The following is a 27,124-nucleotide window of genomic DNA, read 5'->3' as shown; positions in this document are numbered from 1 at the left end:
ACACTATATTTTTTCTTCTCTTAATTTTGCCACCTGTCTATAATTTACATCGGCTTACCAACATAATTCCAGGTTTTCATAATGCAGCAGAATATTGTTTAAAGCATGCTTTGTTATTAAGATGTCAAAATCAGGTCGCTATCAAAAACTACTCTCAGAATTCTTACCACATCACTTCCTTCATGATGTGAACATCCATGTGAATTGCTTTTTTTTTTTTGTTTGTTTGTTTGTTTTTGTTTTCTTTCTTATTTACTTTTTCTTTCTTTTTAAAGAAAACTGTAGAAAATATCATAACCTCAAACATTTTATTAATTTTTCCACATAACTTGGAAACATCTCATAAATCATTGCGTAAGAAAGGGCATGCTCGGGCATGCAATGATTCCACAACATGATGATGTCACTGGATGAGTAGTATAAAATATACAGTTGCAGTTTTATCATTCATTAATTGAGATGATTTCAATCAGGTCCCACTGAGAAACAAGCTGGACAGTCCCTATTGTCACCTAAATTTGCTGGACAGAGAGACAGGCAGAAAATCACACAGAATAACAGCAGAAGAATACAGGCCAACGAACATGCTGTAAAAATTTCCAGGGGCTCAGTGTTCTAAAGCCAACCCATTCAGTTCAAAGGTGAGTAGAGAGAGAAAGAGAGAGACAGATGGTTCCATGCCTCCTTACGCGACTTCTGTATATGTCATCACTTTGTACAAAGCCTGCTTGCTGGGATGATTTTTTTTTTCTTCAATTAAAAAAAGGCACTCAGCATTATCAATGATATCTTGCAAACAGTTAAAAGATCCTAACTTGTCAATAATATATAATATATAGATATATTGAAAGCAGTGGTCAAAAGGTAACAGTCTCAAACTTTACAAAGCATGAGCCAGAATACTCAACCATCAATGTACCTCTGTTGTGGTTCAGGTCATACAGGAAGTACAATGCATGTTTGGCATAGTAGTCTATGTAGTATTTTGGTGTGAAGTAAAACAAACGAAGCAATGGACTGAATTGTGCTGACATTCAGTGACGGTGCTAAAGGGGCTTGTATTAGAGAAGGAAGGAAGAACGTTGTGGGGTTACCCCATTCACTACACACTTGTGAATTTGGATTCAGATGAAAAAAACGTATCATGATGAAGCCCTTTAAGATAGCCTTTACCTCTGACGTACAGAGTATGGAGACGAGAGATTTTGTATGGATGAACTGATGAGTGGTTGCAGCGGTCCTATAGGGCAGTACCCTGGGATATTTGAGGGGTGTGTATTCTTGGACTGACTTCTTACATATCAGTGCCATGTGCACTTGACCACCTCACATGCGCTAGAACATCTTTGTACATAAGACCACAAGACCATCTCACTAAGCTATACAATCATAATGTTCAGAAAAGAAAAATCAGGCCAGATGTGCACTTAAAAGAAAATCAAATAACGCTGTTAACGAGCAGAAAGACATGACAAATTATATCAGGCAATATTGTATCTTCAAAACCTAAATATGTGCAATACTTTTATTCCTAATGAATACTGTTACTGGGCCTTTATAATGGAGAAGGAAGAAAGTAAGCAAAGATACCTAATGGATAATAATGGAAATATATCATTATTGGAACCACAAACTAAACTTACAATTTACATGGTGTTTTTCAGTGTACATGGGCTTTGACTAATGAAAATTCTGGGTTCCTTACATAACGAAGTGATGCTAAGTGTGCAGCATATGCATATCTTACTTTCTCATAATAGTAAGTGCTGTTATTAACATTCTCTAGGCCATTGTGTTTAAATAAAGAAATGAATGAATAAAATGGCTACACCAATGTTGAGTAAAATCACCATGACCACCAGGACAGAGCTGGAGCCCTGTGAAAAGAGAAAGAAAGTGATACAGATGAGCATTTCCTTGAAACATGGTGTTATCGTATCACCATGACTGACTCATTTGACATCAGCAGAATGATCTTATCGATGACGTTTCAAAATAATTCTAGTTCTACAGCTAGTTCCACTTACACGTCTATCCAAGTCGCTTAATGCTACTTCATGCTCAGACACAGAATATTATTTTTATTCAATTTACATTATTATAATTTTTTTTAATTCAGCCATACTTACTGAGTTTGTTTTGACCAGGTTCAGATGCTCTCCGTCGTTTTCTAGAGTGATTGGAGAGGATGATAAAGGGGGAGAAAGGGTGACATCCCTGTGCAACGGCCATTCCTCCAAATCCACCCCAACATTCAGGCTGTCCAGCATCTGCACAGAGTCCACGGATCCTTCCCTAGCTGCGAGACTCCACTCTTTACCTTCGTGATTCCGCTGACGGAGTGTCTGCGAATTGTGTCCTTGGAGACTTGGACATTCCATGCCTGAGCCAAAGTGCTGCTGTGAAACAGAGTCAAGGGGCTGAAACCTCATTTCCACCCGGTAGTCATCCAGCTTTTCCTTGTCTTTCTCAGGCAGCTGGGAGTGGCAGGGGATCCACTGGGAAGAATTCTCAACAGTCCATCCCAGACTGGAGCTCTTGGCTCCATGTTCTGGTGGCTGGTAGTCATTCAGACTGGATTCACCAGCTGTATGATTGGTAAAGGATTGGCTTGCTTTGTGATTGGAGTGGACATGCTCATGTGATTTGCGATAGGAAGGTACATGCTCTCTAGGGTTGTAGTGGGAGGATGCGCGGTCTTGTGGTTTTGCATGTGTGGAGATGTACTCCTTTGGCTTGTGATTGGAGGAAGAATTTTCATTGGTTTTGTGATTGGACAAATTATGACCCGAGGCCTTGTGATTGGAGTATGTGTGCACTTGCGGTTTGATCTTGGAAGAGTTGTGGTCCATAGAGTTGTGACTGGATGGAATATGCTCCCATTCTCTATGTTTGGAAATTGTGTATTCCCTGGACTTGTGATTCGAGGATGCATGCTTCCAGGACTTCTGATTGGACGGCATGTGATCCCATCCTTTATCTGAGGAGATGTGCTCAATGGGCTTGTGATTTGAGGAGCCATTCTCCCATGAGTGATGTGTTGAGGAGTTTTGCTCATGTCCATTGATGTGGCTAATCTCTTCCTCCAGTAGGGATGGTGTGGTAGAACGGCTACTGTCTCCTTTGCTTCCTCGTCGGTTTGGATACATGTCTGCAGTCCAACTGTGTGCTCCCCCTCTTCCATTGTCCATGCCTCTTCCTTCAACCAGGACCTGGATCTCAGCCCCTCCCTGTTCGTCCACAGCACTCTGACGCATGAAGCAGGTGCTCCTGGCACGGTGAGATGGTGGGGTACGTGGAGGTGATGGCGGATTGCTCAGGACAGGACTCAGGTCTGGGGTCTGGGCAGGAGGTGTTGTGTCTGGTGTGCAGAGCTCTGGGCTGTCTGTCCCAGTTGAGATCACTTCTACCTCTTTCTCTTTTCTGTCTTGGCGCTTTGGTCTCTGGCATTCCAGCCCTGGTGGATGGCAATGACATTTTGTTAGTAAGAATGTGATGCACAAGAATAGACTTAAATAAGAATATACAGTATTTAAAAAAACTCTATTTACTGACCATTTCCATAATGATGGAAGGAAGGGGATAGTTCTTTGGCAATAATCCTGGCTAGACGACACTCCTCCTGGGCCCTCTGTGCAACTCCCTCAGCTGCCTCAGCTTTTCCTCGAGCATGGCTCGTTCTGGCATTAAGAAAAAGTTATATTCAGCACAAGATTCTACTTCATTTTGCAAGTAGTTTAAAATCTCTCATTGCTTAAAACCATATAAAAAATCACAATCAACATGTTTATTCTTAAAATAACCTTGGTTGGGGTAAAGATGACATGATATTTAGAACCCAGTGAGCACATACCTTGACAATGCAATCTCTGCCTTCTGTTTAGCAATTTCTGCAGCCTTCTCAGCAGCTTCCATGGCACGATCCACTTTCTCCCGAATTTTGCTGGTGCGCAGTGGTATTATATTCTTCCTCTTGCCACTCACCAGAACATTCTGCTTGTATTTGCCTTCCTCTTTTGTTCCATCAGGAAAGGTAGTGCAGCCATAACCATGCCGTTTGTTCCCAAACCACTCACCCTCATAGCGCAGCCCGTCAGAGCGATGACTGATCCCCCAACCTGTTCGCATGTCATTCCTCCATTCCCCCACATATGTCTCAGTGACTGTTGCATCCACACTGGCTCCTGTCTCACCATCCCCGAGGCTGACATTAGAGTTGATGTCGGAAGCAGCTGAGCTGACTGTACTCATACCTGCCTCACTGCAGAAGGAGCTTTGTTTGCTTAGCTGGCTGGCCAGGGAGCTCTTGGACTCAGAACGGCGTAATTTCAGGCCACTCAGGATGGACTGCCGGAAACGCCCTTTCCTCTTCCGTTGCCGGTCGGCATCGCTTTGGGCACAAAGCACAAAGCCTCCACGCCCCACCGGACTCCCAGCCACCCCGCTCACAGCAGAGCCATCATCAGGTGTTGGAGCTCCCTCGCTGTGTTCAGAGCGAAGCGAGTTTATGGAAGTGCGCAGAGGGGAGAAGATGACAGCGGCCATGCCATAAGGCACACTCTGACGCACCCCATAGCCATGTCGCATGCCACTCAACCACTGTCCCTGGTAGGTACCTTTCAAAGAAGACATAATGCAGTAAGCCACAAAACAATACATTCACAACTTGTTTGTCTTTATACAGATAAAAATAAATCCTGTTTTTATTCATCACTACCAGGTACTATATAGCTTGTTCTCTAATCCTAGGAGCAGGCAGACCCAATTCCTTATTCTCTTAAATTTCCTAGTATTTTCTTTCACTGTAATATATTTCTCATTTAAACTTTCACTTTATTTACAAAATAATTATTAGTAGTACCATGCCTAGAAAAATATCATCTACATATACATGTATATATGTATATTTGCTATATGGTGTATTGTGCTTTTAAAATTACCAGTATATATTATACTTTCTCTGAAATTATAAATCATTGTCACAACTACCTTGTAATAATAAGCTACTATATACAGTAATCATTGATTGATATATTTTTTCTATTATTCTTATTGTTCTTAGTAAATAAATATTTTTTTAAAGCAGCTATAGATCATTTATTTATTCAATCAGTTTATTCTTCACAATGGTGTGGATTTCTCCATATTGATTTCTTTTAAATAATCAAAAATGCATTCAGTCAATAAACTTGCTGTATAATGTGCTTTAGAATGGGTATAAATTTAGCATCCAATCTCATAATTGGTTTTTAAAATTCTGCAGTTAATTATGAATATTTCCCTATTGTTTTAATAACAATATATTACAGTGTTATAAGTTGGTTTACTTTCATTATTATTAATGTCATATTTAAAATAACATTAAAAGTATCAAATTTGTTTACATAATTTTCAATTTACAGTTGAGAAGCTGGAGCAAGACACAATCATGAACTTCAGAAACCAGTATTGGGAATTCTCCATATTGATTAAAAAAAAAAAAATCAAATGCAGTCAGTGAAATCACAAAGCAATTCATAGTAGCAGCTGAATAACATTTTTAAATTCTGCATATTAGATTATCATCAAATTATATATTTAATATCATTTCAATATATTTAGTAATAATATTTAATGATATAGCAGTTATGTAAAATCTCTCTAGCATTTACAAACATCTTAAAGTTAATTAACATTAATTCACTGAACAATAAATTAGCTTGCTTGGTTTACTTTTTATTATTCTTAATGTGAAAACTGTAGTTTCACTAAAGCAGCTAGTTCTTATTGGCAATTTACATAGTCACTTAATTAAGAAGGTGATATAAATTTCTCCATATTGAAATAAATAAATAAATGCCTTGAGTAAAACTACAAAGTAGTTTTTAGCAGTTGCTGAATAATTTTAAGTGGTAAATAATTCATTGTTTTTTTTGCTAATTATCTTAACAAATTAATTTACTTACCAGTTGTCTTTAAATAAACATACAACAAATACAACTGCTTGGTTTACTTTTATTATTATTACTAATGTAAAAATTAATTCATGTAGATCGTTTCCAATTCACAATTTTAATGCTTGAACAAGTCAAAATCAACCTTACCGATCTATAGTGTGGATTTCTCTATATTGATTTTTCTATTTAATTAACGGATAAGAAAGCAATATATGAGTCAGCCGTAAAATAAGAAAATTCTTGTTTTGTTCACTACGTGAAACTAGAAGCTGTCCAAGGTGCTACTGGAAGTATTCTTACAGTACACTCAAAATAAATCAGGTTGCAATTACATTTTGCATAATCTGATACTCATAATGAGTTCTAGAATTCCATGAAATAATTGAGAAATACAATAATGTGATGCACTCTCTAATATGCATTAAACTACCTTCTTACTCCCCCCAAAAAAATGCATTATTCTTTTTTCTGTCGATCCATGTTGTAGTTGTGAATACACAGTAAGAGCAACATAAGACATGTAATTGTATGGATTAACTGTCATGTATGTGCAGCAAGTACAGGTTTATATTCCGTTCCTGCCTTAATGTAATCCTAAATGTAGTTAATATTTTCCGCATTCGCGTATGAACGGAAATTGTGTCCCACGAGGGAGTGAATCACGAAAAGTGACAGCTCGTCCAATCAGTTTTCGGAAGACTGGAGTCTCTGGTGACCCAATGACCCGCTGCCTTCTGGTTTCCATAGTGACTGACTGTACAGAGGCGTGTGTGGTGTGGATGGTGCTGGAGAAATAGGATGTATTCATAGAGTGGTGATAGACCACTTCAAACGTAAGCCAAGTGCAGTTATCCTCTTTTAAATACATGATTAAACGCTGGGGGGAAATGTGCATTTTGTATTAGGAAATCACATAACCATTCAGACTGCAGTGTTATATAATTGGGAAGAGCAGTTTCCTACTATGTTACACACACACTTATGTATATGAACACCCCCACCCACCTACCCACTCGCTTACTCAGCGTGCAGTCATAGAAAAATGACACACCTTGAAACATATACACATGTGAATATGAGTTTTATAAGCAACTTTGGATTAGCAAGAAATACATGTAAGGTTTATTTTTCTCACCTCCATCAGAGTATGTCTCAGACCCATAACCATCCTGTAAGCCATTACTCCAGGTCCCTTCATAACGAGCCCCACTGCCGATGCTTTCCAGCCTCCCATAGCGGCCCTTGAATCCTTGCGTCCACTCCCCCTTGTATTCCCACTTGCCTTTGGTCTCCACGCCAATGCCATGCCTCTTCCCCTGTGCCCAGGTTCCTTTATAACTGTTCCCACTGGGCCAGGTGTACACTCCAAGAACCTCAAATCCATGGCTCCAGGCCCCTGCGTATTCCCCCTGGCCCTGGGGCCCTGTGCAGACCCCTCGGCCGTGAGCCTTGCCCTGCTCCCACCCTCCACAGTACGACCCCCCATCATCAAAGTCAAACCTGCCTCCAGTGGACATGCATGAAACAGGTTTTGGCAAATCCTCAGAATGTTAGAGAAAGCACGAAACGAGCGAGGAAGACCGTGATGTACGAACAGTAACGCTAAAGCCGCTTCCCTCTCCGTATCTCGAATCTCATCAGAGCGACAAAAAAGATCTTTCAAGGCAAAATGGAAAAAGGGAAAAAGAGATGCAAACCAACTAATCAGGCTCTTATCCCGATGTTAAAGCTCCTCGCTGTCTGTGTCGGGCCTGTGGATGTAATGGATGCCTTTATTACGCACGCGTCTTCCCATGGGCATGCAGATGGTGTACTTCTCTGTCTCTCTCCACACGGCCCCGCCGGCCAGAGGCTCGCTTCGGCGCTCTGCTTTCCCTGCGTGGAGGCAAACAAGGCCTGTTTTTTTCCTTCACAGAAATCCACACAGAAGCTCAACCAGACATTACATCGCACCCCACTCACCACCACTAATGTGCCGCACCGGTGATGGCAACAGTATATTAGGAGCCTGAACCTATGGCAGAGATGAAGGCCTCTGTTCTAGATCATGCTTTAAATCCAAAAACGCAGCATATCATTAGGCATGCACCTTTAAAGACCTATCTGGCACAGCATTTCTCCCGTTGCTCCTGCCTCTCTCTCTCTCTCTCTCTCTCTCTCTCTCTCTCTCTCTCTCTCTCTCTCTCTCTCTCTCTCTCTCTCTCTCTCTCTCTCTCTGTGCGCTCCTGCTGTGATGTAGAGGTGAAGCTCCTTCTCTGGAAGACTGATTAAAAAAAGAAGATAAAAACGTCCAAGTGGTCCTTTCTCCCTCCCTAACACCCCTGTCTTTTTTGTGTGCGGGAGGGGGTTATAAAGACATATAAAGGAACGGATGTTATATATTGTCTTAAGCCATATGATGCTCAGAATGTGCTCATTACTGGACTGTTCCACCCTGAACGATACCCCTCCCCCACTGATGCTCCTCTTGTCCTTGTTCTTAAAGGGAAAGATGCTGAGATGCATGCAGCATCTACACAGCCAGAAGATGTACATCTTATGACTTGTAAAATTCAGTAGTCACCTATCCATCAAGTAACACCACACAACAAAAAAACACTCATTCATTCATGTTGTTATATGAATTCTTTGAGTTCATAGATTTTTTTTTGAGGCATAGACTCAATATTTCATTTTTGCACTTCATGAATTCAACAGCATCAAGAAACAAGTCATTTGAATCCTTTTAAGTGGTTTAAAATGTTTTAAATTTAAATTGGCACAAGATTAGAGTCAATTTAGTCATTAAAGAAAATTTAGGATAATAAAGGAGCTATTCATTGGTTCATCCACATTGTAAAATAAGGATGCTTATAATATATTGAATATATATACTGTATATCAACAGCAATGAATGTGCGAACACAACAGTGATCTTTTAGCACTGTAACCTAGCATTATTCCTAAAAATCAAACAAACCTTTAACCGCAAACGACCCCAGAGGTCACAAAGTCAAACACAACAAAGGTCACATTGACTGACCGAGCAAAACCTACGGTTAGTTTCACCTTGACAACATTATCGGAAGAAAAATCAGTCAAGAACACACTAAGATTAATATAATCAACTAATACAGAGTAAGACAAACACAGACTGGGTCTCTAAAATATTCTGTCGTATGTAGTCATTTACACAGACAATTGAACACATTTGCAATTTCATTAAGTTACATAACATCGTTGATCATAATAAAAAGCAAACAAATCTAAAATATTATTATAGCAGATTTTGTTTTTAGTTGGCAAAGTCTTGGATGAGGTGCAAAAACAAATATATAAGAAATACCACCTGTACTGAGGGAAATATTGTGCTTTTACACATGAAGACATCACACAGTTGAAATGCATGCTAAGAAATTGCCATTCTGTTGGGGAAAAAAAACCTTTAAAAATTGTTACTGATAGCTAGGAAATATTGTTGCATTTGAATTAGATTTTTTTTTCAGTTTATTTAGTAAATGTAAAATATTTGAAATAAGAAGAATGAGAATGATTTTGTGAAAGGTAAGCTCACGTTCTCGAATTATTTTGCATTGATATTTAAATGATGTAGAGGTTGATCTTTTGTTTTATTTTGGTCACACAATTCTGGCTTAAGTAAAAAACAAACCAAATAAACAAAAAAATCAACATCAATGCAAAAAGCAGAAAACAGTTCAGTAATTTAATTTGACTTTACACTGGCATACTACTATCATCATCATCATCATCATCATCATCATCATCATCATCATCATCATCACCACCACCAAAATGCAGAAATCATTAAAATAATAATGTACAAAAACATGAAGTAGAATATTGAGTTTTATGCTTGTTCCATATAAAGTGTAAACTGGAATAAAAAAAAAACATACCAAGACTTTCAGGTTATAAATTTGACTTTAGTCACTAATGCAGTACAATATGCATAAGCATGCATACAGGCAGGTGACAAATGAATTAAATGAACATTTTTAAAAAGGGTGTTAATCAGGTGTTGAGCCAATAGCCTTAATCTTCATCTTCGGCATTCCGTGAGCCGCGTGAACAGGCAGCAGATCATCCAGGAAAAAAAAATCCATTAGAATATAAATGCAGTGGCACCATTTTTAAACAGAGCTAAACCATGCCAGTAAAATAAAAAAATTAAAAAATACCCCTAGTGCATAACAGAGGTCCTATTTGTATTTCAGCAGTGTAATTTCTGCTCAGGATATTTTATAGGTTTTTTAAAATCTGTAATAATATGAGATATTTAGAATTAGCAGCATAATAATTTTGACTTGCACAGCAACAAACTACAAATTATTTCACTCACTAAAGCAATGTAGGGATGTGTGATGTCAATAATATATTAACACCTTGTTCTTAATTTTATCACAATATATTGTCACAAGCAACAGTTTCTAAGTCTCAGATAGCAAGTTGTTTTTATGGAAATATTACCCTGTCCTGGACAAAGTTTAAAAAACACGGCACATATAAGACATATTACTTATGTATCCAAATGCTGGTTTCAATTTTTTGTTTGTGGCAAAGAGGAAATGAATACTGTACTTTAAATGATATTAGAACTGAAATTCCTGACAATAACATTTAATACGGCGCTTTAATTCATAGGAGTATTTCTGAGTATGGAAGGAATTTTTTCTTGACCTGTATTTTTTCCACATTAATTTCGTAAATTAATATAAAATATTTATTTCTCTGGATTAAATGTGTATTTTCAGGAATGATAAATACACATATTTAGGTCACATGGTATTCGATTAATTGAATACATCTAGTAAAATACATTATGGGAAAAACCCATGAAGCTCAAATATTACAGAACATAATAATAAATATTTGCTCACATGAAGCGTGGAAATAAAAGTCCTCAATGATGACATATAGTGTAAACGGAGAAAAAAGTAATAGTAAAATGATTTGTGTTGGATCGATGCATCGTGTTAAGATGTCCAGTGCTTGCTGCTCCACTAGCACCACCATGTTCTTCACGTCTTTACACCACGAGTCCAGACGTTCGTTCATGCCCTTAATCTGAGAGAAACAAAATCAGCCCTCAAATACACAATATGGTCAAGAATATACGGACACCTGACCGTCACTTTCATATGTGGTTCTTCAAATACGTTGCCTTCTTACTTGACATCAATGTCTGGTCTCACTAATGCTCTTGTAGCCACCGAATAAAAACAAATCCTCAAAATCTAGTGGAAAGCCTTTTCAGAAGAGTGGAGTTTATTATAACAACAAAGGCAAGACAAACTCTGTGCCTATGCTTTTGAAAATAGTTGTCAAGTGTCCACATACTTTTGGTCACTGTGTGTACATAGAAAATCTTATGATTCTGACAAATGATGAAAATAAATTAAGTGGTGCAGTACCTGGTGTAAATCGAGTACTCTTGGCTGAACCCATGTCATCTGAACTGTCTGATCCACTTCATCAATGCTGCCTTTTATCAATCCAAATGAGAGTGCTTTCATCACAAGCAGCTCCACCTGCACACATCATCCATAATCCAAGTCCATTAATCGGTAAATGCAATTAAAGGAAAAAAAATCGACAACAAGATGGTGTGATGTGTCCTGACATGAAGCACAGCTACTGTTACTATCCTATTTTCATTTTCCAGTTCCTGTTATCACTTTGATTACAAAGCACCGACACTGGAGACTCCTTCCGTTCATGTTAAATAAACATTTTCTTAGAGAAAGATACACCATATCAAAGTGTTTCTCTAGTATTACATTCTTATTATATGGACTGCCCTGTAAACGCTGTAACTATACAAACAATGCATTACGTTTTGCAGATTCCCTTATTCAGAGTGACTTACATTTTAAACAACTGAACAATTAAGGGACAATTAACAATTAAGGGATTTGCTCAGGGGCCCAGCAGTGGCAGCTTGGTGGATCTGGGAGTCAAACTCACAACCATCTGATCAGTGGTCCATCACCTTAACCACTAAGTTACAAAATCACCACAACAGACGTTTAATTGGGTGAGCTACATTTTATTTTATTTTATACAATATAAGCATTGGGATTTAGGGGCCTTGCTCAGGGACCCAGCAGTGGTAGCTTACTGGACCTGGAACACCTTATAATATAATTATTAATGAACCAATGTGGGATGTGGTGACTTAAGAGTTTAAGGTGTTGGACTACAGATCGGAAGGTTGTGAGCTCGAATCCTGGGTCCAGCATGCTGCCGCTGCTGGGCCCCTAAGAAAGGCCCTTAACCCTCAATTACTATGTTGTATAAAGTGAGATAAAACATTTGCTGTGGATAAGGGCATCTGCCAGATGCTGGAAATGTAACCAATTATTAAAAATAAAATCACAACAGTTTATATATGCCATTGGAGCAATGCTTAAAATATCTCAATGTTCAATTGAAGTGTTAAATTTGAATGAATTACTAGAAAATACTTGTTTTTTTTTAATTAATTAACCATGTTATAATCAGAGTAAATAAAGATTGACAGAATATAAAAATGAGTTTTTCTTATGTGACTATTATATATTGTGAGTCCAATGAGCCTGCAGTGTTGTACAAGATTCTTAATGGAGTTAAATGTCAGCAGTAGTGGGTCTACTATTAAATAATAACCTCCTAGCTAACATTACACCGTGACGTGCAGCTGCCAGTCCAACTTTAACTGTAAATGAAAGAAGGCAACGGTTACAGCAAGAGACAATCTTATATAATATCTAGCATGTAATTAAAAAAAAAAAATCCAATCCTGCCTTTCATTCCCATTTCATTTGATATGAACACTGTATATTGAGCTCAAACCTCTGCATTATAGTGTAAAATGTCCTAAAGGATCCTAAAGGTGCTGTTTGACTTACATACTGTAGATTACATTTAGATAAGAATATCAAGTGAGATTCGAGGATGAATTTAGGAGAATATATTATTTATAGTTTACATAATTACATAATAATGATCAATTCCTGTAGTATTAACGTAGCTCTGTGTTTGCCTTTATTCAGGGTTTTAAAAATACACCCTCAAATTACATTGGATGTATGAAAACGAATCATGTTCATGCTACACAATTCAATCCTGTAGACCTGATGAAAGTATTTGAATCGAGTAAATTCAACGTCCTTTTGTCCCACAAGTGTATTTGCATGCTAACGCTGATCACCTCGTTCACTGGAATTTGGGCGTTCTGTGCGATTTCCTGGAATGAGAGCTGTCTGTTATTAGTGGGCCGTGCAAAAGTCATCTAGCAGGAGAAAAAAACACAAGCAACTCATGAAATTAAAACAGAAATGTATTTTAATTAAAAAAACAAACAAACAATAAAATCACCTCCATTATGCAGAGTAGCTGAATCTTTTGCTTCAGTTTGACCTCATGAGCTGCAAGATCTGGCTGCAATGCAAACGTTCCAGCTGTGTTACTTTAACAAAATACGTGTCCATCACTGCTCTTATGAACTAATCGATGATTTTTATCTTTTTTTTCTTTCTGTCATGCTGACCTGCAGGCTGACTTTAAAGCCTGGAACTTGATGACGTTGCCACTGTTGAAAGCATACAGCGTTTCTCTGAGCCACTGCTTGTCTGTGTTTCTTAAAGACTCCAACACAGGATGCATCAGCTGACAAAGGAAAAAAGTGTTATACACCGATCACTGTGAAAAACCATGAGACTGAAGGTTTTCCATGGAACAGAGGCACGGTGAAAACAGCCCAAGGGACTTACGAGCTCTACAAAATTATACACTCCCTCACCGAGTAGTCCCGCAAGCCCCAGTGTAAACACTCTCTCCTGTTTCTCTGTCTCTGAAAAAGAGAAATGACTTGAGGCATCGCCAGGTGATAGTACACATACCAAAAAATGTTAAATGGCATCAATGTCCGCAATGCAAAAATAATTACATGGCTTACCAGATAAATCTTTAACGTCTATGCAGCCGAGATATTGCAGCGTGTCTTTGTAGTACAGAACGTGGTTTCCCACAAATCGATAGTATTTGCTGGATAAATCATAAAAAACACCCGTGGACTGATGTTACACCAGGCAAATTATTCAGCATCTCCTCCACTTCCTCTGTTTCTGTAAACAATGAAACGCTGAATCAATGTATGATAAGTCAGGCTCTTATCTGTAAAACACTCCGTTTTCAAGTAACATTTACCTGTCAGGATTTCTACTGAAGCTCAGATAATCTACATAATGCTTTGGAAAAATGATCTCACTGATCAATGGTTATGAAGTACATGGACATGCCTAATAAAAAAATTGTAAAAGTCACTCCTCGGTTTGTGTGTTTCAGGTACGACAGGCTGGAAACACACAAACTGAGTAGTGACAGTACATTTTTTTTTATCTGTATTTACTTGTCTATTTGCTGCTACTAGACATTATACATTTGTATGTGGTATATATATATATATATATATATATATATATATAAATATATATATTTATATATATATATATATATATATTTTTTTTTTTTTTTTTTAAAGTACCTGAATTATTATTATTTGCAAATGTTAGTGTGAGAAGGTGGGATAGGTTTACTGTGTTAGTGAAAACTTATTTCTCTGTATGTTGCTAACAGATGCTTGAATTTCCTCCAGGGTCAATAAAGTGTCTGTCTAGATGTGGGGAAAATGTGGGGAAAAAAACTTAATGTGTCACATATATATGCCTTTTGTGCTGATTTGGCTTGACTGGGAATATTTTTTTTTTTGTATAGCCAAAAAACAAAAAGATCCACCAGAAGCTTAAAGGTAGGGTCTACGTTGTTTGAAAGCCAATGTTGACATTTGAAATCACCAAAACAAACACGCCCCTAACTCAAATGGGTCCCACCCCTGTATCGATAGCTCCGCCCATACATACATACGTAACCCAGGCAACTAATGGAAAGAAATGTGTCTTTTTCATAACTGAAGGGAAGAACAATATCATGCATACATAATCATGCAAAAGATGGCATATATTAGTTCTGTGTAACAAAGCAAAACCAACGTTACTCACCTATCGAGAAGGAAAAAAGCGCCTCGGCGTCTTAAGTAAAGTTGGCCGCATATTCACAGATTGGAGTTTCCCGAGTCAATAACTCCTGAGCTAAATGCTGTTACTACACAAAACACGGTTGTAGCTGCCTCTCTACATTACTACAACAGAAAAGGTGTTATTTGTGTAGTAACAGCGTTTAGCTCAGGAGTTATTGACTCGGGAAACTTGAATCTGTGAATATGTGGCCAACTTCCCGCTCCTTCAGTTCTCTCCAGCGCTGGAAAGCTACACGTTAGTTTTGTTTTTATTTTGTTTGGTGGCCCAACACAGTTTTCTGAAGCATTTCTCAAACAACAGAGACCCCACCTTTAAGAAGTGGACAAAATTACAAAAAAAATCCTATCATGATACCTTAAAGAAATGTCGATCCACAATATGAAAAATAGATCTCTGAACAAACTTAAAAAAAAAAAATCCTACTCGATGATTAAATAACAAATGTAAAAGGATTTTGCACATTTAAACATTTTAATCCTACTCGATGATTAAAATGTTTAAATGTGCAAAATCCTTTTAATTGTTAAATAACAAATGTAAAAATTCAGTATAAACATTTTAAAAATCAAAGTCAGCTTCTTCCATTCTGTTTGCAATTTCTTTTTAAATTGAATCATTAAAAAAATTATAGAAATAAAAAAAGGTTTGACAATGCTGATCATTTGTACAGTGCAATATATATTTATATAATTGATAAAAAAAATTGACACAATTCTTAGATATCACAAGCACATAAATATATTTAATTTTTTTTGTCATTTATTTTATTTATATATTTTTTAAACAACTTTTACCCCCTTTCTGAGTTAATTTATTTCTTTAGACCTTAAAATACAGTATGATTGATATAATTTTTTTTATACTGCAGTTTCATTGGCGGTTTGTTTGCAAAAAAAAATATGTACTATGATATCCGCTGTGTATCGTCTATCACCCACAGAGGCATGGGGAGAACATCATGCAGTATCCTGGGATCAGGATCAAACCCTGGAGCGTTGAGGCAGAAGTGCTACCCTCTGTGCCAGCGTGTGACACCCACCTGCTGAGCTCAGTTTCATAACTGTTTAGGATTAAACATCTGATCTGGTTAACTGCTGCTTTCAGTAACGTCTGATTATTTAAGCCAGATGTTTTTCTAATTAGTGATGAAGACATACTGTTATTACAGATGGTATAGTGATATAATATAATCTTAAATACTGTTGAACAAATGAAGCTATTCCAGTTAAGCTAGTTCTGGTTTCTGTGAGCTACATTCAGGAAAATAATATAAACCTACAGAAAAAATTATTATACATACTGATGCTTTGCAAGCTACATATTAAGACAATACATTGGTTGTTTGGATGATTGTTCATCTCGGACTAACCCTGGACTGAGCGTATTTTGTAAAATTAAATAAGCCCCGCCCACACTCAGGTCCAACACCATGGTGCTACACTTAAATATGTATCAGGATAGAATATTCCACTTTTTTCAAGATAAGCTCTCTAAGAGTTAGCTGAATAAAAAAAAGTAAACTTCTTGACTCCTTTATCCCCACCCCCATTCATAGTTTACAAACTATGTCATGTATCCAAAGCTCCGCCCCTAGATGCTAAACAGTGTCTAATCAAACTTGGCCCCTGAGCAAGCCTCAGTTGCAGTTGTATAAATGAGATAAAATGTAGGGTGTCCGCCAAAAACCTATTTAAATATTCACAAATAGGTATCCATCAGTATCCTATTAATATCTAATGAATAGCTTTCACATTCCTTCCTCCATCTCTTCTGGTTATAATGTACCTTTGTCACAGCAAGCTCATTGACCTCTAGTTTTAGACACCCAATAGCCGTTTTGCATAAGATCACTGCTTCGTCGCTGCACTTAACCTGTCAACAAATTAGAGCATACAGTAGTAACGAATGAAAATTTCTGTTGGTCTACAAAACCTTTATAAATTTCTTACCTTCTCTTATAAAGATTCTTACCTTTTCTTTTGTCTTTTCAAGAAAGGTAATCGCATCGTTCGGGTCTGTCGAGGATGAAGTGTAAATATAAGGGAATATTAGCATTTGTATTACTGTTACAAACATTGATGAACTTAATTTAGGTTGATGATCCAAACTTATTATTATTAACAATAATAATAATAATAATAATAATAATAATAATAATAATAATAAAACATTTTCTCTGAGTGTGTATCGGCCACATTTCTTCCAATGATTAATTTTTTTAATTAATATCATAATTATTATTATTATTATTATTATTATTATTATTATTATTATTATTATTATTATACAAAAGCATACATGGCATTGTAGTCTGAAGCCCAATAGAACGGACGATGATTGTGTCACAATGTGTGCAAATCTACCATAGAACCTAAAAATATATAGATATTTGCATTTATTATGTAAACAATAATTAAAAACAGGACATATATATTTTCTTTTGCAAGATATTCTTGTTCTATTTTGTACACACTATATTTTTATACCATTATATTATACTATATGCACATCGAGTCACCATAACATTATTTATTGTTGCATATTTTTTAATAAATGGCACTTTATTGCTATGTGCCTGTACTATGCAAAGACAATAACGTTGAATCTATCTATCTATCCAAAGCAATTCATGCTTCTGGGATTTTTTATTCTATACCTTCTTGTAGTTTATATATCTATAAATATATATAAATATAATTTATATACTTATGCGTAACTTGTATCATGCACAATAAAACAGAGGTGGTGTTGTGTGTGCTTTATGCTCACCTGTGATTTGACTGATAACATAGAGAACAATTTCAACCAGAGAGAGAGGGTTTATTCTGTAAATATAAACCAGTGTAATGAGAAATAATCAAGGAAATCAACTAAGTAACAGTATTCAAATTATTTAAAAATGTAACAAAAGTTTTCAAGATATAATTATATCATAAAATGATCTTTTATAACTAAAAAACTGAAATTATTATTATTTATTTATTTTTTTATTTTTTTGTCAAATGTCCTTACATTTTTTTATGAGCCTCGTGTATTGAAATCATTCTGGTGGTGGATCAGGAAGGTTTTGTGGTGTTCGGTGTTGAACTTGAACAAGAAACATAGCAAGCACATCATTTTAGTCAAATTGGTTTATTTCTCTTATATATCTAATATATTTTTGGGTCACCTTGTATTTTGATTAAGCCTGAATCAAATAAAAATGTATGTTCCAGAGAGAGTCTATCAGGGACAAAAGGATTACACTCTTTTTAGGAATTATCTACGTGTTCATCCTACCTGTGCTCAAAATCGCAGATAAAGTTTTCATAAAGCTGCAGAGGAAAAATAGTCTGATCTGAATCGCTAAGACATTAAACAAGCAAGCAAGCAAGCAAACAAAAAAAACAAAGCTGGTCACCATGGAAACATCCTCACCTGGATGAGAGTGTATCCAGATTGAAAATAAGGGTCTTTCACAAACTCGGTCAACTTCAAAGTTAACTGATGCCACAATCTAATAATTTATTTAAAATAAAACACATGCCATGAAGATATTGATAACATAAGCATCAATAGGATTGTTTTTATTAATTTTATTGCCATGGTAACTTGATATTTCTTATTAAATCCATTTTACAGGCTGCAATAATAATATTGTTCGATATGATGTAAAACACTTTAATCATGTGTAAAGAACAAGCAGTTTTATTTCCGTGTGAAATGTTGAAGGGGGGGGGGGGGAGACAATGACAATATTTGGCTAATGCTAAATGCTAACAGCAGCCTTACTTTCTGTTGTACAAATCTTCAAGCGCGTGCCACTGTGCCGCCATTTCAGGGCTGGCGCTCATGCTTTGCTGAAGAACCAAATAACCCTGAACATCTTTCATTTTTTAACCGGTACTTAATTTAAACTAGTGTTGGAATTCGATGCACTTGATGATTCTCTTAACACTGTATCCCTAGCTGTCACCGGCGTTGTTTCCCCACTAGTGTTAAGACAAGTCCCGCCTCCGGCTCTGGGATTGGTTAGTTGTTTGTCAATCACTGGCACAATCCAATCGCTCGTAAGGGGATACCTATTAGCCAAACATAGCACAAGAAAAAAGATTCTGTTAACCAATTGCAAAAAAGGGCTCTGTTACAAACAGCACCACGTAGTAAGGACACTAGCTGAAATATCTAGTTCTCTTTAGTGCTGTAGCACCTGGAATAAAACACAGCCAGTCACATGAGTTTAGTTGCATAATAAAAGTCATTTAATGCTAAGGAGCAGCGACGTAGGAAATATTTTTGTAAAAAAAGTAATATATTGTAAAAAAATAGAAATTAAATATTTATATAAAAATAATATATACGATATATATTGTTTTATTTAATAAAGATCATGGGTATAAATGTAATGCCGGACTCTTTACAGCTACCTATAACAGTGTAATACGTGCGCATAAAAAATGAATTTATAGTATTTTTTACTACATAATAATATAACTTATTGTTGTAAAATTGTCGAAATATAACATGATTTTGAAACACCGAAAGAAATGTAATGTTGTTTGTTGTCGATGTTTTAGACCTATTCTTATCAATAGCTGTGTATTTATTACAGGTATTACGGTAAAGCGTCATTAGGCGTCATTGGAATAACCACAACAGTTCTGTTGGACCTGAGTGATATTTTTGTAATATATTAAATACTGTGTGAAATGTATAAATTGTAATAATCTGGATTATTATTTTGTTACTCCCAACATCATGACCTCATTGCTGATTTTACCGAGACGGTGTACTCTAAATATGAAAAATAATGGAGGAATATTTACAGGCAAAGGTAAAGTTATAAATAAATGAACATCTTCTGCACCTAGACTGTGTTTATACTGTAACATCTTCTGCACCTAGACTGTGTTTATAACATATTCTGCAATTAGACTGTGTTTATAACAACTTCTGCACCTAGACTGTGTTTATACTGTAACATCTTCTGCACCTAGACTGTGTTTATAACATATTCTGCAATTAGACTGTGTTTATAACAACTTCTGCACCTAGACTGTGTTTATACTGTAACATCTTCTGCACCTAGACTGTGTTTATACTGTAACATCTTCTGCACCTAGACTGTGTTTATAACATATTCTGCAATTAGACTGTGTTTATAACAACTTCTGCACCTAGACTGTGTTTATACTGTAACATCTTCTGCACCTAGACTGTGTTTATAACAACTTCTGCACCTAGACTGTGTTTATAACTCATTCAACACCTAGACTGTGTTTATAACATCTTCAACACCTAGACTGTTTATAACATCTTCAATGTATAACATCTTCAACACCTAGACTGTTTATAACATCTTCAATGTATAACATCTTCAACACCTAGACTGTGTTTATAGCATCTTCAACACCTAGACTGTGTTTTTATAACATCTTCAACACCTAGACTGTGTTTATAACATCTTCAACACCTAGACTGTTTATAACATCTTTAATGTATAACATCTTCAACACCTAGACTGTGTTTATAGCATCTTCAACACCTAGACTGTGTTTTTATAACATCTTCAACACCTAGACTGTGTTTATAACATCTTCAACACCTAGACTGTGTTTATAAACATCTTCAACACCTATACTGTGTTTATAACATCTTCAACACCTAGACGGTGTTTATAACATCTTCAACACCTAGACTGTGTTTGTAACATCTTCAACACCTAGACTGTGTTTATAACATCTTCAACACCTAGACAATGTTTATAACATCTTCAACACCTAGACCTAGTCTTCTCAAACATGCCACAAATTATAATAAAACATTTAATTATTTAATATTTTCATAATTCATTTGTAAGGTAAACCTTAATTTTTGTTGTGCTCCTGTTGGGAAATGTTCTGTGTTTACTGGCTGCTCAACTTTTAGGTCTATCATGGATTCATCATGACCACAGGAAGGTTTCAGACAAATTTCTCAGTGTTCAAAAGCTGGACCAGGAAGGACATGTACACCCAGGTTTGGGATGTTGGTAAATACATGTACATTTCTGTCATTAGCAGACACCCTTATCCAGAGTGACTTACAATTTATTTCCATTTATACAACTGAGCAATTATGGGTTAAGGGTCTCGCTTAGGGGCCCAGCAGTGGCAGCTTGGTGGACCTGGGATTTGAACTCATGACCATCCGATCTGTAGTCTAACGCCTTAATCACTAAGCTTTACATTATTAGGACCCTCACACTCATATGTGCTTGATGAACATCTCATTCTAGAGTTGTTATTACAATCAGCTCCACTCTTCTCTTCCGAGAAGGTTTTTCACTAGAAGTTGGAGCGAGTCTGTGTGGATTTGTTTTCATGCATCTACAAGAGCATTAGTGAGATCAGACACTGATGTTGTAAAAGTGTGAGGAGGTCTGGTGTTCACTCAGTGATTCCAGTTCATCCCAAAGGTGTTCAGTTCAGTGGGGTTGAGTCAGAGTCAGGGTTCCGTGTAGGACACTCAAGTTCTTCCACTCCAACATTAACACACCGTGTCTTCATGGAGATCTGTGCTATAACAGATTCAGTTTGGAATCTTTAATAGTTTATAATCTTTGTTATTGTTTTGGTGTAGTAAAAGCTTCCTGAGACGTTTTTTTGGAGGAGGCCATGACGGTTCCAAACAGATTATGGCTTTAGAGGACATTGCGAAAGGAATCAGAGAACGGGAGTTCAAACGGATTGTGGTGATGGCTGGAGCAGGGATTAGTACTCCAAGTGGAATTCCAGATTTCAGGTAACTATCTGAAGAAGCACTGACTATAACATGATTACATCAAGTCCAATTACAACTGCATTCTTATTTTTCTAATTTCCTTTATCCATCTCTTCTGACAGGTCACCAGGAAGTGGCCTTTATGACAACCTTCAAAAGTATAACCTTCCCTATGCAGAGGCCATATTTGAGATTAACTATTTCCATCACAACCCTCAACCTTTCTTTGCCTTGGCTAAAGAGTTGTATCCAGGGAATTATCGTCCCAATCTGACTCATTACTTCATCCGGCTGCTTCATGACAAAGGCCAGCTGCTCAGGATGTACACTCAAAACATTGATGGACTAGAGAGAAGTGAGTTTGTAGACTTTTAATATACAGTCAGCTCCAGAATTATTAACACTCTTTATTAAATTGAGACAATATAGACCCATACAGTGATAAACACCTGCACGGATTGATGTAAAAACAGGGCTAGATAGACAGATAGATAGACAGATAGATAGATAGATAGATAGATAGATAGATAGATAGATAGATAGATAGATAGATAGATAGATAGATAGATAGATAGATAGACAGACAGACAGATAGAGCTATCTGTAATAGATAGACAGACAGACAGACAGACAGATAGAGCTATCTGTCTGTCTGTCTGTCTATCTATCTATCTATCTATCTATCTATCTATCTATCTGTCTGTCTGTCTGTCTGTCTGTCTGTCTGTCTATCTATCTATCTATCTGTCTGTCTGTCTGTCTGTCTATCTATCTATCTATCTATCTATCTATCTATCTATCTATCTATCTATCTATCTATCTATCTATCTATCTATCTATCTATCTATCTATCATCTATAGTGGCAGGAATCCCAGCTACGAAGTTAGTGGAAGCACATGGGACCTTTGCGACAGCCACGTGCACGGTTTGCCTACGACAATACCAAGGTGAAGAGCTACGCGTGAGTGTCGTATTACATCGTATTACCTTGTAAATTCATCATGTTATAAAGAGAAAAACAGATAATTTGACGTTTGAAGGTTGTGTGAAATATTGTTGTCTTTCCTAGAGTGATATAATGGAAGGAACAGTTCCTCACTGCCCCCAGTGTAGAGGAGTCATTAAGCCTGACATCGTGTTTTTTGGTGAAGAACTGCCGCAGAACTTTTTCCTCTACCTCACCGACTTCCCCATAGCAGACTTACTGATTGTAATGGGAACATCTTTAGAGGTGAGCGAAGACTATGTCATCATGTTATCACCACTCCTTCCTTCTGAGTTTACAGGGAAACTGTTTCTTGAGCTTCTAGTGTCAGTGTTGTGAGGTTGCAATCTCACTTTGGGGAAAAAAAAAACTAAAATCCACCGTCTAAAAAATCCACCGTCTATATATTTTGGTACTCCAGTGATCTTTCTATTTTCTTTTATAAAATATATATTCTTTTCCTTTTTTCCTATGTTGATTTTTTGGTTTAATTTTATTTTATATGAGATTTCATTTATTAGAAGATTTTGATTTGTTTTGCATGGCATTAATCTTATATTTTGATTTGCTTTGTTTTATTATGTTTTATTTGAAATGTTTTTTTATTTATCGATGCTTCATTTAATAATACTGGATTCTGTTTTTGTTATATTTTGTAATTCTAGCTATTTGTTAATCTTACTCTGATGGTATAATTGTAGGTTTTTTCATATCAGTTAATTAATATATAATTTATTTTGCATATATACTATTATTTGCACTCATTGTAATATTAGTATTATTAGTATTATGTATTGTTTTTTTTTATACTAAAACAGTAATATAATTTATTTGACATTTTTCTTAACTAAATTCTGACATTCTCTTTATTCTATTTGTTTGTATTTATTTGTTTGTTTTCCTGTTTATATACGTCTAATTTTTTTTAACACTTTTTATATATCTAAATTTTGTTTAAATATACTACAGTGTAATATCCTGCATAATATAATTTAACAATATGTAAGGTCATATAAAAATGAACTTATCACCAAGTGCTACTTGTAAGTAGTATGACGTAGAAAGGAATTAACTAGAAATGAAAGAAATTTAAAAACATTTTGTCTGAACCAAATATATATACATATCTGGATTTATCCAGATTCTACTGTGTATCTGTATTTTAAACAAATAGTTTATTTGTATAGTATATTTAATATAAAATAACACATTTTATTCGTTTCCTCTCATCATGTAGTAGCACAATATTTAAAATTGAGCATTTTTTGTTGTTTTCTGAGAAGATTGTATGTGCATTAAAAAAAATTAAATAAAAAAAAAAAAATATATATATATATAAATTAAATATACTATTCATTTAAAATACAGATACCCCGTAGAATCTGGATAAATCCACAATTCCACTAACTGTAAAAACAGATAAAAACAGTCAAACTTGGTTTAAGGAGCAAACATACTGTTTATGCTTCAGTTGTATGATTTTTTGCTGATTGTATGCCTTTTTGCCCCAAGGGCCAAGCCGTGTAGTTACTCAGTTCGGCTGGCAGATGGCACAGTTTAGTTCTTTCTAACCGCCGCTTCTCTGCAGGTCGAACCGTTTGCCAGCTTATCCGGAGCTGTGCGAGGTTCTGTGTCTCGCCTCCTTATAAACCGTGATCTGGTGGGACCCTTTGCCTGGGGCTCTTCACGGCCCAGTGACGTGGTTGAGCTGGGTGATGTAGTGAGTGGCGTCAGGAACCTGGCAGACGCTTTGGGCTGGATGCCTGAGCTGGAAACTCTTATGGCTGATGAAGGTCAGAAGGTCAGTGATAAACAATTTTAACAAAAAAATAAGAAATGTTCAATATCTTAAATTTATAGTATTCAGGATTTCTTTGTTCCCACGCCAATTGTGTAATAGAACAATATATCCCTTTCATTGAATCACATGTTCAGATGAAACGTTTAATCCAACAAAATAAATAAAGTAAATGAAAATTAATTCGGCACAAACCTATGGAGCCTGTAGGTGTTCAAATGTGCAGCACAAATGGAATGGAACAAATACTTACACCCTCTAAATTTTATGTAAATATGTCAAAAATTCTATAAATTGAGTAAAATTTTACTCAAGTAGTTGCTAATATAATTAAATATAATTCCTAATGAACAATTTTGTAATTAAATCTGAAATGAATGAAAAAGAAAAGCAGAATTTTCCCCATCAGAGTCATTATTTTAATTTCATGGCACTTGCAATATTTAAATTTTTTAATAAACTATTAAATAAATCATTAAATCACACCAACAACAACAACACTGGTGTTGCATTATATTTACAATTATTGTTTCTATCTTTATAATACATTAAATTAAATTCAAATCTATCTATCTATCTATCTATCTATCTATCTATCTATCTATCTATCTATCTATCTATCTATCTATCTATCTATCTATCTATCTATACTTGTAGAAAGTAAAGAGATAAATACAATTAAAAAAGGAACAATAATAGTGAATAGTATTCATGTGTTCATCATTCACTTAATTTATTTTAGCTATGATTAGTTAAATAATAATAAGCCAGGGATTTACTTTAAATAGTTAATTAAATGAAATTATCTCTGTACACTAAACCCAATTTTATAGCTTTAACAGCACAACGCATCTTAAGAAAACTCTTATTAAACAAACAAAATAAAAATAAAATAATAATAAGGCTCAGCTACACAGCACTCAGGATGGATGCTTGTAAAGAACGTAGTGGATGTGAAGCTTCTCTGGTGTGAAAAAGGCAGGAAATGAGAGAGGCCTATCAGACATCACAGAGCCTACAGAGCTTTCCATTACTTCTACAGGCTTCAAAGACGAGAGAGGAATGACTACGCGGACGTGAGAGACTAGCTTCATTTGTCGCATCCTCTCAGTCATTTCGTGGCTGTGATGTGTCTCAGCGCGACGTCCACGGCACAATAACAGCCTCTACAGAATCGAAGTTTAATGAACACTGTAATGTTTTACAGCCTCGGAGTTCATATGGAACTGATAATGGTGTGAACGATGAGCTGTTTTAAATGTGACATTGTTTTCAGGAAATGTTTTTATTCCTATATATTAATATTAAAATCTCTGAAAGTTGTCACTTTCCTGTTGTCTTCTTCCTTCCCAAAGCGGAATTCTGGCCTATATTTAGGGTGGACTAAGAAAAGAAGCTGAATATCAGCAAAATTCACAGCACTGCCCTAAAAAACTAAAATACACCAAAATAGGAGCTCTACTTCTGTCACTCCAAGAAGCAACATAATAAAGTCGTGCAATGAAGCGAGTAGGGTGTAATATATATGTGTAGACTGTGCACATTTTTGTTACTTCGTTGCATCACCATTTTCATCTGGGTATGTGTAGATATAATGGTTTTTGCATGAAAAATATACCTCTGTGTTCATTTAATTATTTTCCTACTGAGTAGCAAATATTACTGCATAGAGTTTAAACGTGAAAGCAATTAATAATAGCCATAATAACTGTTATTTCTTTGGAAGTGGGCCTGTTCTAGTTAGTTGATTTGAATGTACCTCATTTAAGGTGTCTAATAATTTCAAACACATTTGTTTGCTTTGTTAAGTCAGACCCTAGTCATGACAAAGGTCATACAGTTAAAAATCTTTCAATAATTCATTCATTTAAAGAAGACTGAAAGCTCCTAAGTGTCATTTGGGAATAGAAAAAAAAACTGGAAAACGGGATTATGCAGAAATCCGAGACAAAACTTCTGTGTATAAAAAAATATGATTTTAGAGGATTTAGTTTAGTCTAATGGGGGGCTTAGTGGTTAGCACGTTTGCCTCAGGGGTTGGGGGTTCGATTCCCACCTCCGCCTTGTGTGTGTGGAGTTTGCATGTTCTCCCTGTGCCTCAGGGGTTTCCTCCGGGTACTCCGGTTTCCTCCCCCGATCCAAAGACATGCATGGTAGGTTGATTGGCATCTCTGGAAAAATTGTCTGTAGTGTGTGATTGCGTGAGTGAATGAGAGTGTGTGTGTGCCCTGCGATGGGTTGGCACTCCGTCCAGGGTGTATCCTGCCACGATGCCCGATGACGCCTGAGACACAGGCTCCCTGTGACCCGAGGTAGTTCGGATAAAGCGGTAGAAAATGAGTGGGTGGGTGAGAGAGTGAGTAGTTTAGTCTAACTTTTTTATTGAAGTTAGATGAAATTTCGCCTTTGATAATATCTTATTATACACTTTTCGATCCTTTTATTACTTACTCATTAAAATGATTTTCTGTAAAATGCGACTGGTATTAAAGCTCTTTGTTTCGTTTCAAAGTTGCACTCAACAGTATATACCAAAAAAATCATCAGATGACAAACTTTTACCCACCTCTGACTCGGGGTCTTTGA

General features: G+C 36.2%; 2 protein-coding genes, 1 long non-coding RNA gene and 1 pseudogene across 8 annotated transcripts; 1 reads left to right on the top strand and 3 right to left on the bottom strand.

The window, feature by feature from the left end:
• Positions 1–301: 301 nt before the first annotated feature.
• On the bottom strand, positions 302–8,383 carry jph3a (junctophilin 3a). Of its 2 annotated transcripts, XM_047810355.1 has the most exons (6): positions 7,899–8,383; positions 7,072–7,811; positions 3,854–4,616; positions 3,556–3,680; positions 2,130–3,457; positions 302–1,877 (listed from the first exon to the last, which is right to left on the bottom strand). In XM_047810355.1, the coding sequence occupies exons 2-6, from the start codon at positions 7,451–7,453 to the stop codon at positions 1,797–1,799; spliced, it is 2,679 nt and encodes an 892-aa protein (XP_047666311.1). In that variant the 5' UTR covers positions 7,454–7,811; positions 7,899–8,383; the 3' UTR covers positions 302–1,796. The 2 variants fall into 2 exon arrangements, with proteins under 2 accessions (XP_047666311.1, XP_027008867.1); XM_027153066.2 differs by having other exon boundaries at positions 7,072–8,383.
• A 1,242-nt stretch (positions 8,384–9,625) lies between these two features.
• On the bottom strand, positions 9,626–19,012 carry LOC113646693 (annotated as a pseudogene).
• A 616-nt stretch (positions 19,013–19,628) lies between these two features.
• sirt3 (sirtuin 3) lies at positions 19,629–25,861 on the top strand. 5 transcript variants are annotated; one of them, XM_027153054.2, is made up of 8 exons: positions 19,629–19,826; positions 20,921–21,023; positions 21,614–21,775; positions 21,877–22,109; positions 22,616–22,716; positions 22,825–22,986; positions 24,329–24,533; positions 25,581–25,861. In XM_027153054.2, the coding sequence occupies exons 1-8, from the start codon at positions 19,751–19,753 to the stop codon at positions 25,616–25,618; spliced, it is 1,080 nt and encodes a 359-aa protein (XP_027008855.2). In that variant the 5' UTR covers positions 19,629–19,750; the 3' UTR covers positions 25,619–25,861. The 5 variants fall into 5 exon arrangements, with proteins under 5 accessions (XP_027008855.2, XP_027008856.2, XP_047666588.1 ...); XM_027153055.2 differs by having other exon boundaries at positions 24,329–24,541; XM_047810632.1 differs by lacking the exon at positions 20,921–21,023 and having other exon boundaries at positions 19,691–19,826.
• Positions 19,787–20,148, bottom strand: LOC125140785. The gene is made up of 3 exons (XR_007140051.1): positions 20,112–20,148; positions 19,952–20,077; positions 19,787–19,859 (listed from the first exon to the last, which is right to left on the bottom strand). It is a non-coding gene; the product is annotated as an uncharacterized LOC125140785 (long non-coding RNA).
• Positions 25,862–27,124: the final 1,263 nt, after the last annotated feature.

The sequence above is a fragment of the Tachysurus fulvidraco genome, chromosome 2 (assembly GCF_022655615.1).
Source record: "Tachysurus fulvidraco isolate hzauxx_2018 chromosome 2, HZAU_PFXX_2.0, whole genome shotgun sequence".
NCBI classification, from domain to species: Eukaryota; Metazoa; Chordata; class Actinopteri; order Siluriformes; family Bagridae; genus Tachysurus; species Tachysurus fulvidraco.
Note: the sequence above shows the minus strand (reverse complement) of the source record. Positions and strands in the feature narration are given on the sequence as shown.

Excerpts from the sequence above, each read along its gene's own strand:
- jph3a (XM_027153066.2), bottom strand. The coding sequence starts at position 7,453 with ATGTCCACTGGAGGCAGGTTTGACTTTGATGATGGGGGGTCGTACTGT. Across the intron at positions 4,617-7,071 it reads TGAGACATACTCTGATGGAG|GTACCTACCAGGGACAGTGG; the intron begins GTGAGAAAAATA and ends CTTCTTTGAAAG. Across the intron at positions 3,681-3,853 it reads GCAGAGATTGCATTGTCAAG|AACGAGCCATGCTCGAGGAA; the intron begins GTATGTGCTCAC and ends TCTTAATGCCAG.
- sirt3 (XM_027153054.2), top strand. The coding sequence starts at position 19,751 with ATGACCTCATTGCTGATTTTACCGAGACGGTGTACTCTAAATATGAAA. Across the intron at positions 22,110-22,615 it reads CATTGATGGACTAGAGAGAA|TGGCAGGAATCCCAGCTACG; the intron begins GTGAGTTTGTAG and ends TATCATCTATAG. Across the intron at positions 24,534-25,580 it reads AACTCTTATGGCTGATGAAG|GCTTCAAAGACGAGAGAGGA; the intron begins GTCAGAAGGTCA and ends TTACTTCTACAG.